This window comes from Chenopodium album, chromosome 16, assembly GCF_948465745.1.
Source record: "Chenopodium album chromosome 16, dcCheAlbu1.1, whole genome shotgun sequence".
NCBI classification, from domain to species: Eukaryota; Viridiplantae; Streptophyta; class Magnoliopsida; order Caryophyllales; family Amaranthaceae; genus Chenopodium; species Chenopodium album.
The window spans coordinates 38,933,632-38,947,356 of NC_137849.1; the positions used below are offsets into that span (position 1 = coordinate 38,933,632).

The 13,725-nt window shown below is 34.7% G+C and overlaps 1 protein-coding gene across 1 annotated transcript; it reads left to right on the forward strand.

The window, feature by feature from the left end:
• The first annotated feature begins 1,770 nt into the window (after positions 1–1,770).
• LOC145585257 (uncharacterized) lies at positions 1,771–13,599 on the forward strand. Its single transcript, XM_081641972.1, has 17 exons — positions 1,771–2,148; positions 2,235–2,277; positions 4,820–4,941; positions 5,107–5,214; positions 5,471–5,612; positions 5,694–5,807; positions 6,347–6,439; positions 6,548–7,037; positions 7,420–7,562; positions 7,732–8,081; positions 10,203–10,370; positions 11,209–11,499; positions 11,595–11,936; positions 12,177–12,221; positions 12,304–12,389; positions 12,594–12,675; positions 12,831–13,599. Exons 1-17 carry the CDS (start codon positions 1,972–1,974, stop codon positions 12,909–12,911), a joined length of 2,877 nt encoding a protein of 958 aa, XP_081498098.1. The 5' UTR covers positions 1,771–1,971; the 3' UTR covers positions 12,912–13,599.
• The last annotated feature ends 126 nt before the right edge of the window (positions 13,600–13,725 follow it).

A 13,725-nucleotide genomic window follows, 5' to 3' on the forward strand; every position in this document is an offset into this window, starting at 1 on the left:
ATTTTGTTGACTTATTTACGAAAATGTCATGTGATAAACAGGTACGATCCTGACATTTTTTGGGCCCTAGGCGAAACAATGCGTGAGGGCTCTTTATTTTATTATTTTTTTTTGTTTTTTTCGCCACTTTAACATAGTATATACGAAGTATTTCGTATTCTACTCACATATTCTACTTTGACTAACATTAATAAGAATTTTTTTTAGTAAGGTTAGATATTACTTCGTATTAGATTATTTTTCTTGATGACTATTTAAATAATATCAGTTTTTTTTTTTTACATAATTTTTATATGATATTAAATTTTAAAGATAACAAACAAATTAAATCAGAAATTAAAAAAAAATAATAATAAATTAAAAAAAAAAACAAACAAACAAACAAACAAGACACAGTTAAAAGTTAAAAATCATATTATAATTCATAAGTCATGAAAGGGGAAAATCTCTTAAAGTTTTAAACCACTGATCCACAATGTCGGGTAACATAACTATTTACATCAAAATTGTTTTACTACATCCGTTAATATTTAGTTGCAACTTTGTTTTATTATTTGTGAGGTATAAATTAATAAAATATTCCAAAGTTGCAACTAAAAGTTAACGGAGGTAGTATATCTTTTTTTAATTATGGTGAATTTTTAAAATTGGGCACCTAACTGCCGTGGGCCCTAGGCCACCGCACTCCTCGACTATGTCTAGGGTTGGGCCTGGTGATAAATTGTTTTTGTTTACCATGGAAAGAAACTTGTATAAACTGATATAAAATACGAAGTATATGTTCATATTGTTTTATATGTTTTTTTTTTTTGAAAAAAAAGACAATTCTTCATATTCTTTAAACAATATGTTTTAAGTTTTTGTTTGATCGAGATTATGATGAGGACCCAGGTGTAGTATTAAAATTTCATTACCCACATCCATGACTTATTTCACCATAAAGTAACAATAGTTAATGTTATGTATTTCGTCTTATTTTCTCTATCTCTAAAAGATTGTCTTATACGTTGCTCAATAAATTTTTCTACTTGTACATTTGTACTCTAGTTTTCTTTCTCTTCATCTTGAAACGTGTTCGACCAATTGCACAAATTTGGATGTATTTTTTTTAATAAATTTGAACTAAAGGTATAAAACAATCTTTTAGCGACGGTAAAATATAAGACATTTAACATGATAATCATTTGCATACTTAGATACTTCTCTCTTCTACATATTTTTGTAAGTCTTATGTGTACACAACGAAAATTCCCATAATTTTTTTTGCTATCCTCTTAGAATTCAATCCATCTCTACCAATTCTATCCTTATAAACAAAAAAAAAAATTAACTCTTCTAACTTAAATTTATTTTTCTTGAAAATACCTTACGCTATGTTTGGATAGAGAGAAATGTAGGAAAAGGAAGAGAAGAGAAATGGAGGGATGCATCTCCCTTATTTGGATATCTAATGTAAGGAGGGAAGGGGAGGGAATTTGAGGGATTCATTTTCCTTCCATTTTTAATAAATCAAATCCCTCCATTGTTGGAAATATTTGGAAGGAAAATGGAAGGTCTCCTTCTCCCTCCCCCTCCCTTTCCCTTACCTCTTTTTCCTTCCCCTCCCTTTCCCTTTACTATTGTTATCCAAACATAGTGTTAGTTTAAATGAGTTAATTCAAATCTTAATCAAATCTACATAAATAATATAACGATAAATTATTTCCATATTAATGCTACAATGCATATATAAAGAATAAGTTCGTGTTTTAACATTATCCATGGAAATCGCTAAAAATAATAAACTAGTATTCCATATGAAGTATTTTCTCTTTGATTAAAAATTCATCTCCCATTTTCCCGCGTTACAATTTCGCCCTTTTTCCGTCATCTTCTTCCCACTCTCACTTTCTCTCTTTTCCTCTCAGCTACTTAACTCAAAATCAACACACTTTCTCTCTCCTCTTTTGTTCTTCCAACTTTCAGAAAACAATGGAATCGAAGCCATTTAAGGGTTCAAATGTGTTCATGTCCAGAAATTTAGTACCTCCTGAAGTCTTCGATTCTCTTCACGATGCCCTAAAACTCAACGGTGCTACTGTCTTCCTTTGTTGCGATCCTTCTCGCAACTCTCCCAACGATTTTCATGTCATCGCTTCATCTCACCATGTCTGAATTACTCCTCTTCTCTCTTTTTTTGCGCTTAATTTCTTGCTATTTTTTAATTTTTGTTTCTGGGGTTTTTAATTTTGCAGGAAAAATTTGAGGATATGAGGGCGAAGAAATGCAATTTACTAGGTAATTTGCGTGCTTTTATTTTGGCATTTTTTGTGTTTTGTTTCAATTGGTAGATAATTGCTGAAGACTGAATGACTTGTGCAATACTTACTTTTTATTTGGATTCTTGTAACTGTTAATACATAATTAGAGTTTTCAAAATTGTGCATTCACAATAGTGTACTGTGAAAACAAGAACATCGAAAAGAAGCGAAGGGAGTAGTATTTATAACTGGTTATTGACCTTGTAGGATGCAAGTATTTTGGATGACTTGTGAATTGTTATAGTATGATTGTAGTTTTGGTAGGATTGTTGTGGTTTGCGGTGTGAGGGGATGGCCACAAATACGATGATTGGTGATGATTTTTGTTAAGGTTGCGTAATATTAGGATGATAAATGGTGGAAATAGAAGGGTTTGGAAAGATTTTGGTGAGACTTGTAAGAGCAACAATGTTAGGATTGTAATGTTGCTCTTTTTGTTTCCCCGAGTGTTTTGAATTGTATTTTGTCAAATATTGGTTTATTCTAAAGATATCATATCTTTAAATAGATTAGTGGTTGAAACCCTTCATGTGAAATGAGAGGTCTTGTATTTGACTTTAATCCATTTTTCTAGTTGAAAGTTTGTAAATCATAATTAAGGCAAAGTCATGTATAACATGACAACACGTCATTGTAAATGCTAAGCTTGAGGGTGATGTCATTGCCAATGTTCAGGTGGAGGGTGCCATGCGGAATGGTCTTGTGAAAAAGCAATACCTTTATTTTGAAAGAATAGATATGCTTGGAGAATAGATACTTATATACTCCCTCCGTTCTACAATATAGTTCCTTCTTTCCTATTTTTGAGAATTAAAATGTTGTTCCTGTTTCTATTTTATGTAAAGATCATTATACCCTCATTTTTTAAACTTTATATTCATTGAATTTCCTAATTTACCCTTAAATTATCCACTTGTATTGTATTTTTTTTTACTTTCTCTCTCTAACTTTTGTCTATAATTGTACTTTTCACTTTTTTCCCCTTAAATTATCCACTTACCTTGTACTTTTGTCAAACTTTTGTCTAGCTTTTTTCCATTTTTAATGTACTTTTTACACTTCTCCTCCCATTTCTTAAATACCGTGAAAATATCACAATAGGAACTATATTATGGGACGGAGGGAGTATATGTTATATCATTTGATATGTGCCTGTGAGTGTCGTCATTTTACTTGGGGGCTTTTAGTGGGTGTCTTGTGTAGCTAAGTACGAGAGTACACTCTCTAGAGTGACCGATGTTATTTTATAGAGTGACCGATGATGTTATTGTCCTTTTACATATTCCTCTCAAGTAGTTGTATTATTGTATACAACTTACACTATACAGTCTTTCTTGTTGGGAAATCTGGATGGTACTTTCACTGTGGTTTGCTCTAATGAAAAGCTAATGTATTGGTGAATGATGTAGAAGACACTAGCGCTTTGTTTGGAATGCAAAGAAGGAAAGGAAGGGGAGGGAAAGAGGAGGAATGGGAGGGAAGAGAAAGGAATTAAATTCCCTCCAAATTTTTTCTAAGTTTGGAGTGATTATGCTTATTAAAGAGAGATGCTTATTAAAGAGAGAGGGAGGATCCCTCCCTCCCCTACCTTCAATCCTTTATCCAAACAAGAGAAATTTTCCTCTTTCTTTTCTCTTCTTTTTCCATTTCCTTCTGTCCAAACAAACTGTAAACTTCCAGGAATTGTTGGTCTAGAAAATGAAGGACAATGCATCTGAGTTAAGAACCAAATGTGTATATCTTTTTGATTTATGGGTTTCATTGCTGGTCTCACATGTTGCTGAGCTTCATTGAAATAGCTGCTTTATATCTTGTATGATCATCATCTACATTTGACTGGTAACGTTTGAATGGAAGGTATTATTTAATTCATGTCCCTTGTATTACCATGAGTCAAGCAGTTAATGCGAGATTTTTTATGTTATCAATTCTATCACACGCTAAAACTGGAGCAGTCAATCTTGTGTTTTAACTTTTAAGCACCTAACTGGTTGAAACTTACTTTCAGTTGCTGTACTTTTCAGTACTGTCTTCAACCCATAACTCCTTATGATTTTTTTTCTAAATAATGGTTGTTTGCATAATATTATGTTAGGTGCATGATAGCATATGAAAGATCCCGCTACAGTGGCAGACTGATGAATTGTTGGATTATGTTAGAATATCTGGCAAAAGATAATAAATTGGGTGTACTTTCAAGTTACAACTAAGCAATTGTATCACTTTTTACATTTTGGCATGTTACTCTTTCTTTATTTATAGGAAGCATGCACTTGTTGACACCTGCTTGTTGATTTGATTTATACGATGTATCCTTGCTGATGCTGATTGAATTGAATTATTTACTGTATGCATGTTGATGGATGAGGTATAAGGAGAAAAAAAAAAAAACTTTTTTGTCTTTATCAACTTTTCTGCAGTCTCTCTGTAACCTTTTTTTTGTCTTTATCAACTTTTCTGCAGTCTTTCTGTAATATACTAGATCATAGATTGTAAAATGATTACTATATTATTGGCAGGTCCACAATGTGTTCTTTCCTGTGCAAAAGAGAGGCGAGGGCTGCCTAGGCTAGGTTATTGTTGTTGTCTTGCTATGGATGGTGTTAAAGTTCTTGCATCCGGCTTTGGGCAAGAGGAAAAGGTATTATAAGGGATTTTGTTCATTATTTTTGACTTTGCTTGGGAATTTACATTTTGATCTCTTCCTGAGATGCTTTGGCTTATCTTGATAATAATCATTTATGTGCCTTTGGTTATGTATATGTTCTTTTTTGTTTGATACCTCATTTTAGTTAACATTTTGCAGGAAAGAATAGGAAAGCTAGTGACTGCTATGAGTGGGAGCTTTACTACTAAGACTTCCTTGGATGTTAACTTTATTATCGTGAAGAATGTGATGGCTGGAAAGTACAAGGTTTTTTTTTTTAATATTTTTTTATATTTTTTATTTTATGGTTTATCCCCCCGCCACCCCTTCTTTTTTTAAAACTTTTGGATCTTCAAGATGCATATTTGTTAATTTTTCTAAATGTCTTCTCATATGAACTTTCTACCTTGTTATTTGAAAAACTCAGATGTAGTTTTGTCTATGTCAGCGACCTCAGATGTGCTTTCTGTCTTTATTATTGCTGTTCAATTCTCTTTATATGTCTCAATTCATGTTTTGGCAGTGGGCTGTGGGTAAAGAGAAGAATATAGTCACTATTAATTGGCTGAACCAATGCTGGGTTGAACACCGTGTCGTTCCCCTAGAACCATACAGAGTCCCACCCTTCTCAGGATTGATCATCTGTGTCACTAGAATTCCTGGAGGTTAGTTTTGTATGAATATGCTGATATTGTCTCTATTTTCATTAACTAAATTTGCTGGCAATTTATTAACAATCTTTCCAGATGAGCGGAAGGAGATGGAGAAGCTTATCATACAAAATGGGGGAAAGTATTCTGCTGAACTGACCAAGCTCTGCACACATCTAATTTGTGAAATATCCTTAATTTTACTAGACAGTTCATTCTAATTCATTTTCATATATTTATGTAAATTATCTTTCACTATGGTAGAAAAATTCCACTATCCTTCTCTCTGGCAAGTATACCAGTTAATCTGTTACATGAAGCTTATATTGTCACGTCGTCACCAATGTTAGTTTCACACTGTTTTCGTTGGAAAATGATTTCTTCTGCTTAATTTCATATTAAAGTAGTTAATACAGTTTTCTTCACTTAGTTTTTTCCTTATTTGGTGGCAGTCACCAGTATGCTTGTATTCCTGTTTGTGATTTTATATATCTCTTTCACAATATTTCTGTTACAGTATTGAATTATAATTCCCCCATTTTGGAACTCATTGTAAAGCAAATGTTTATTAACCCCTTTTGTTCTTTGTATGGGAATTTCTCATGCTTCTGTTCCTTGGCTTACCTTTTGCTTATAAGATGCTTCTTGTAGATGTCACTTGTATATTTCGTCAATTAGAAATTTTGCGCCTAGCCTTTTGTCCAGAAACTCTGCAGATTTTGTTATTTTTTTCCTTAACCATGCTCAAGTTCCCGAAGGTGACAAATTCAAAGTTGCAAAGAGATGGGGGAGTGTCTGTATTGTTGTTCGAAAATGGTTTGATCAGTCGATTGCTAGAAGAAGTATGCTTCACTGTTCAGGGTTTATTATGTACTTGTGTTGTTTATTCTAGGACATAGGTAATGCTGAACTATGAATGCTTACCTTGGAACTATTCTTTGTTATATCAGTATGTCTCGATGAGGAAGCCTATTCAGTTCAGAGTCCTTCCATCTCTTCAGCTTCTGCCTTGAGGAAAAAACTAATATCTAAGTCCTATCAGGACAAGTGTACAATCAAGTCACAATCTATTTTGTCACCAGCAGCCACAGATTCATCTTTGCAAGCTGCTCCATCTGTGTGGACTACCGATTCTGATTTGGATGTTGCTCAATCTCAAAATCTTTCTTCTGGTTGTCAGAATGTCTCTTTCATTTCCAAGGATGAGGAAATTGAACGACATGATCTTCCTGGTGTTGCCAAGGAGCTGGATTGCTATATTGCTGATGATTCTGAATCTGATGATGGCTTATACCTGTCTGATTGCAGAATTTGTCTAGTTGGTTTTAGTGCTTCTGATGTGAGAAAACTAGTTAGTATTGTTCGTAAAGGTGGGGGCTCTCGATACATGTCATGCAGTGAGAGATTGACACATATAGTTGTTGGACAGCCATCAGATGCGTAAGTCCTCTTTCACTTTTTTTTTTTGGTGCTGAAGAAAATGCTATGTTTCCGAATATTTTTTTGTTATGCTTGAAATAGTCCCTTTGCTTTTCCAAGTGTAAAAATTGGTCATATCATCTTTCAAGAACCCCTTTTTGTGGGATCTTACTGGCTAGTTTTTTGTTCAGTTGTCAGCTAGTGATTGAGTCCCATACTTGCTTGCAAGTTGAAGGTTCAAGTTTCACCCCCAGAGTAGAACAGCTTCTAGTAGATCTCATGCTTTATGCTTCTCTTCTATTTGTGATTTTTAAAAACTTCTTTTTTGATATGTTGCACTTATGTTTTATCTCTGTAAAATCTAAGATGGATATTACCTTTTACATCTTGCATTGTTTACCAGCGAAAAGCGGGAGTTAAGAGGCTTGGCGGCTCATGGTGTTATACGTGTTGTTAAACGGAACTGGCTTGAAGATTGCGATCGTGAAAGGAAAGAAGTCCCTGTAGTTCAGAAGCACATTGCTTATGATTTACTTCTTTGCAAAGGTCTCTTTCATTGTCTATCAATGACTCTTCTTTTTGTTTGTTGAATTTTATCTATTTGTTCTAGTTGCTTGACTTTGCTTTCTTTCTGTGTATTCTATTTCAAATGGTTTGGACTAACTTGGTGAATGGTATTAAACTGTTTTCTGTCCTCCACACTTGTGCTCTAAAGATTCAATGAGCTTGTCAAGTAAAGCACCAGTTCCTGGTGTGAGCAGTGGTAAACAAGAGGAAAGCTTAAGCATGCTTTTCAGCCCACCATCTGCTCCAAGTTCGGAAGCTGTAGGCTCAATTACTGATATTTCACTCAAGAAAAGTGGAGAAGACATCTTTGATAGCAACCTGAACAATAGCCTCTCTACTGAGAGAAGTCAGAGAACAAAGACTTCTCCACGGAGTGCAAAGGCTTCTGCTTCAAATGACAAAGACACAAGTCAAATAAATAAATTACATAATGGAAAGTCTATACATGTATTCATCGGGAAGCGTTTTGGTTTTTCACTTTCTTTCCCTGCTGATCAGGTTAGTTTTTTCTGATTCTTTTTTCTACTAGGCAATTAGTTTGGTGTTTGTGAAGCATTTGCCTTTATGTTCTTTTTGCAAAATAACAACTGCAGGACACATGATTATTCCGTTTGTAATAACTGAAATTTTCCATCTTACTTTTCTGGTGCATGCGTCTTTTGCGTCATATTCCTCTCTCACCAAATATCATCATGAATGTTTAATGTCTTATTTCCATTATCTTAGGCATCCATGCTGTATACTTGTATGACTAAGCTAATTTTTCACGCTTCTTAATAACCAACAACAATGTCAGCCTATTTCAGTTTCTGGTAAGGATAGGGCAATAGATTATGATTTCATGTGTTACATGAAAGGTCTAATTTCTTGTCAGTTGTCACTAAATGTTTAGTTGACTTTTATTTGGTTATAACTAACCCTATGTTTAAGGCACTATTTTGTCTATTAATGGGATAAATGAATGAAAAAGTAGATAATTTTGTTGTAGGAGTTACCTAAAAAATACTGTCAGGGAGCTTTTCTTGCAGTTTTGCATGTCAATTATGCTAGCACCTTCTCTCTCTCTCTCTCTTTTTTAAATAAAAGTCCCTTGAGTATATTTGATCCTTGTTGTAACTTACTTAATGGATCATCTATTGTTCTTTTGCCACAATGCTATCCCTTTGTCAGCACACTTGCCTCATTTGACCTTCCAAAATTTTGTTGTCAAACTGTCAGAGTGATTTAGCCAAATGTACTAAAATTGATGCCATTAAATTTTTTTTCCATAATACTTGTGCCACAGGTTTTGTGATTTATGTATATACGTTGATTTTATGCGTATTTTTAAATATGTGTATTTTTTTTATTTTTTTATTTTTTAAAAATTTTAATTTACCCCTTTAGCAAGCTAGCTACTTGTTTATCTGAAAAAGCTAGCTAGCTACTAGCAGGCTGTGTCAGAAATCTGGAATATCTTAAGTGGGAAGAGTTTCTCTCACCTAACCTTAAAATAGGTTAACACTTTTCCTAATTATATTGGGAGATTCATATTGACTGGTGTTTTCATATGTATATTGAGACGAATCAAACATCCATAAGGCTTGGCTCAATTCAACATTATTTAACCAGGCTAGGGTTCAGGTTCAAGCTCAACTTGATCTACAAAAGTCAGCTTGAACTTGGCTTCACTGCTACATTTTAGATTCTGATTTGAGTTTGAAGCTTGACTTGAGAACAATTTGAGCCAGGCTGCAACTTTGAGCATAGTCTGTAGGATTGGTTTTCTGATTTTCTAAATAGGGAATCACAATCTTCAATTATAATTTGATAAAATTTTTTGTTAATTAGAGGTAGTTGATAGGGAAGAGAAATAAAACAAAGGGTTTATGTTATGCCTACTTTAAATGGAGGATTTATTAAATATTATCTATCACATAATTATGTTTTCCACGCTCGCGAGACTATGAGCCATATACAATTTAATTTGAGTTTGGCTTGTTAAATTTTGAAACTCTAATTTTGAGCTAGAATTCAAATTGCTAACAAGCAAACTGAGTCGGAACCATTTTTTTTGATGAGCCAATGCTGAATTTTTTAAACAACAACAATAGTGTCTGTTCGTCCCTAGTCATATCCCTCACCTTTCCCATTCTTCTCATGACTGCCAGTTGGGCATGTATAAGGAGAGTTTTTTTTTTTTTTTTTTTTTGGGGGGGGTGGGGGTGGGGGGACCATTTCCAAGATAAGGAATATGAGAATGTTTGGGTCTTAAAATGTGTGCGTATGGACACTGGTGGCAAACTGGCAATTATATTATGGTTTTAAACTCCATGCATATATAATAGCTGTCAGCTATCTCCCAAAATGATATAATTATGAGTACATGATATTTCAATAACATTGATGGAAATCCAGGATTTTTAAATAAGTTTGGTCAATGTTGTATACAGGTGCAACTCATGCAATGCTTTTTTCCATGACGATGCACTTGGTTTTGTTGTTGTTTAAAGTACTTAATTTGTACAGTATCTTAGCATCCAACTTTTTCAAATAGCTCTGTTCTTCAAATTTGTTGAGTATTCTAACAGACTTACTTGAATTTGTTTTGTGGGTGCTTATATATGGGGGATGGTTTAGAGAGGTGAAGTTGTTCAATGGATAAATGAAGGTGGAGGTGAGGTAGTAGATGATCAGACCATCATTGATGTGGACTTCACCATTGAATCCCATGGTGCGCTTGACAGACCAACCAACACTTTGCAAACTACTTATGTGTCAAGTCACTGGATTCGGTCTTGCCTAAAGGTATTTCCGTATTTATGTGTACCTTTGGAGGTTTATTCAACTGGTCATATTGAATACTACTCCATTGGGTTACTTCTAGTATGTTTTAATGTTGATGCATGAAATTATGAAATGAAGCTTTTGATGTGAATGATTTCTTCATGATCTGGTCATTTCCTACTCATATCAATGCTGCTGAAAATACTATTGAACTGTAATTAAATTTGACTTTGCTGTGGAGGGAATGATGCTTTACTTAACTGGTACAAACAATTGGCCCAGCATGTTCTTCTATTTCAATATACCCAAAACTGTTTAGTCCATTATAATTCACGTCTGAAAAGATTCAAGTTTGGCCCAAAGGTGACAATCTTTTCAGATGTGAATTATAATGGACTAAACCGATGTCCCACTTAGCTGCACTTGGTATCTTGTTACTCCACGTGTTTCACAATATTTGTCAATTGATTCTCTTCTCAAAAGAATCTGTTGTTTTCGTATGTCCCTTTTTAAAAAGAGGAGGGGGCGGTGGTAATAGCACAGTTGTTTGTATATACTATAGGTCATCAAGTTGTCATTAAGAGAAGAAACCACAGCACTTGCTGCGCCTTTTGCGATTGCATTTTGCTGCTTTATCTGGAAGCACTTTGCTGTTTGAGTAATATAATATCATTTGCAATAATCTCTTTCGACTTCTATTTTGCTCTAGCTGCCTCTAGCTAGCTAGAACATGGGTAGACACCATGTTCATTAGACTTCCGTCACTATTGATTTGAGAATACTGAAGAATTTAATGACCTTTGCTGACGTATGTCTCCCTATTGAAAAAATTAACAAAGTAAGTAATTTTGCATTATAGGATGGACGTTTGCTAGATGCTGATAGTCACATACTTTTTTCTCCACTTCCCTGTCGGGTTCCCTTACCTGGTTTTGAGGGCTTACGGTTCTGTGTATCACAATATCCGGAGAAAGAGCGAATGCTTTTGCGCAATTTGTGTTTTGTCCTTGGTGCTAAGTTTGCGGAGAAACTTACGAGGAAGGTTACTCATCTGTTATGCAAATTCGCCAATGGCCCCAAATATGAAGCTGCTGGCAAATGGGGAGTACGTCCAGTTAGATGCGAGTGGCTTTATGAGTGTGTCAGGAAGGTAAGACTTCCAGGTACATCCAAATTTTTATGCTAATAGTCCATCTTATTTCTGTATCCCTTTTGTAAACAATTTGGACATGCTATTTTATGCAGAATGATATTGTTTCGCTAGATGATTTCCATCCAGAAGAAGTTCCTCAACATCCTGAGGCAGGGGTTTGCACTGTGACACAGTATCCTACTCAAGCTGCTACATTTATCTCTATGGATAATTCGTCACAGTTCTCAAGTCAGTCCCAGGATTTGAGAAAGGAAAATACCATACATTCTAGTAAAAGGCTAAGGTTATCGGAATCAAAGCAAATTTCTGATCAGGATGATAAATCGCATATAAATTCTGCAGCTGTGGAGATTCATAGCAATGCTAAAGAAAATGGTCAAAGTGTTCCTGATGTTGCTGCTGCTATAGAGGACTTATTGGAGCAAACAAGCAAGGTACAATCTGCTCTGTTAAGTTGATATGATCGTTTGTAGTGTTTCGTTGAATAATGGTTGTGGGTGTGGAGATATCTTAATTAGTCAGTTCAAGTGCATGCATGTTTTTGAGATCTGTTATTCTACACCTAGTGTATGAATGATGAACTGTATGCTTCCTTTCTGGCCATTTTATTTGCATTTTTTTTAATGTTTATTATGTAATCAATTGCTGGCTAAAACTTTTCTTTTGGATGTCAGATTCAGGATCTAAAGTCACCAGTTAGTAGAGAGTGTGAAACAAAAGTATCCTTGTTTTTTGCTATCCTCGTTTTTTATTCTTGCTAACTCTGTGTGTCATTTTTGTTCTTCCTTAATGATGAAATAGATTTATTCATCTGACTGTTCAATTCTCGTTAGAGATCATTCAGGTTCTCACTCTGCGTTTGGGCCTTCAAGACATTGGTTAAGCAGGTAACCTTCTCTACCTTTGTCCATATCTCTACCTAAAAAGTTTGTAGATGTTATGGATATCTTTGTTTCTACTGCACTTATGGGTCATTGGGTTGGGATATGATTTGATTGAAATTTTTCCATAATTTGTTTTGTTTGAGTTCGTGATTCACATTCTGCATCATGTTTTGGCTTACCTGGTTTATTTTGGTTGTAATCGTTTAGTCTAGGGAAGGAGCTTCACATTGCTTCTCGAGATCTTAACACAGGCAATAACGATGGATTTACTGAAACACAAGATTCTCAGGTCATTGTACTGATAAAATCTCCTTTTTCGCTGTCCTTTATTTCTTCAACAATCCAATCCATGGGAAGATTTACATTCTATGACTTCTTGTAGAGGATCAATTGAAATCCTTTTCAATTATCTGAGATGTTGCTAACTTAAAGTCACAATTGCAGTTGGTTGGTTATGAAGAAGATCTAAGTGGCAGACAGTTGTTGTTGGACAAAGCTCGAACCATAAGTAGTAGCATGACTTGAATTTCTCTACTGACTCAATGAGAAGGAATGGAGCAGGGCTATGTTCCGGTAGGGAATGCTTAAGAAGTCACTAAAATCATGGCCTTGCAGGGGGGAACTTAAATAGGTTTTCCCTCTGCAGAATTGAATTTCAGATTGTCTGACACTCTGACTTGATAAATCATTACATTGGAATGGAGCATTTGTTTCCAGTGATCATCATTTTTGGCAGTTGGTTAAGCCTTTTCAAGGGTCTGATGAATTACAGAGGAGTGCAGCAGATAACAGCAGCTGGACATCATTTTGCTTCTCCCGTATATGACTTCCAGTCTTGGAAGCTGGAATCAAAAGCTGCTGATTCACATGTTAGTGAACGGTAATTACTGATACAGGCTGCTATAAATATGCATTGTGATTCGGTTTCTGAAATGCATTTGCTTGTTGCACGGAAATTCCTATCTTTCTCAAGGATTCTTATTTGTACATGGGATTCTGTATATGCTGTGGCTAGGGTTGTTTGTAAATACTACCTCCGATTTTTATTGTTTGCAACTTTTGGGTATTATTTGTAAGATATAAAATATTCCAAAGTTGCAAATAATAAAAATTGGAGGTAGTATAATAATTGGACACTAGTGTAATGTGTAGCCTTTATGCTGTATGAAGGAGGTTGCATTTTGTTGCATGAGCTTTGTGTAGCGTTTTGTTCCTTGATCTTCGTTTCCTTTTAAATATTATATTTGCTTGGTAATCTTTGTGCAAGTTACACAAAAAAATAGTTCATCCGGGCCCACCACAAGGGACTAATTATTTGATCACTTCATTAAGAGCTAGG

What these genes read in the sequence shown, in the direction of transcription:
- LOC145585257 (XM_081641972.1), top strand. Translation starts at nt 1,972, where the DNA reads ATGGAATCGAAGCCATTTAAGGGTTCAAATGTGTTCATGTCCAGAAAT. An exon ending in GCTTTGGGCAAGAGGAAAAG is followed by an intron (nt 4,942 to 5,106) that starts GTATTATAAGGG and finishes AACATTTTGCAG; the next exon opens with GAAAGAATAGGAAAGCTAGT. An exon ending in GTTGGACAGCCATCAGATGC is followed by an intron (nt 7,038 to 7,419) that starts GTAAGTCCTCTT and finishes ATTGTTTACCAG; the next exon opens with CGAAAAGCGGGAGTTAAGAG.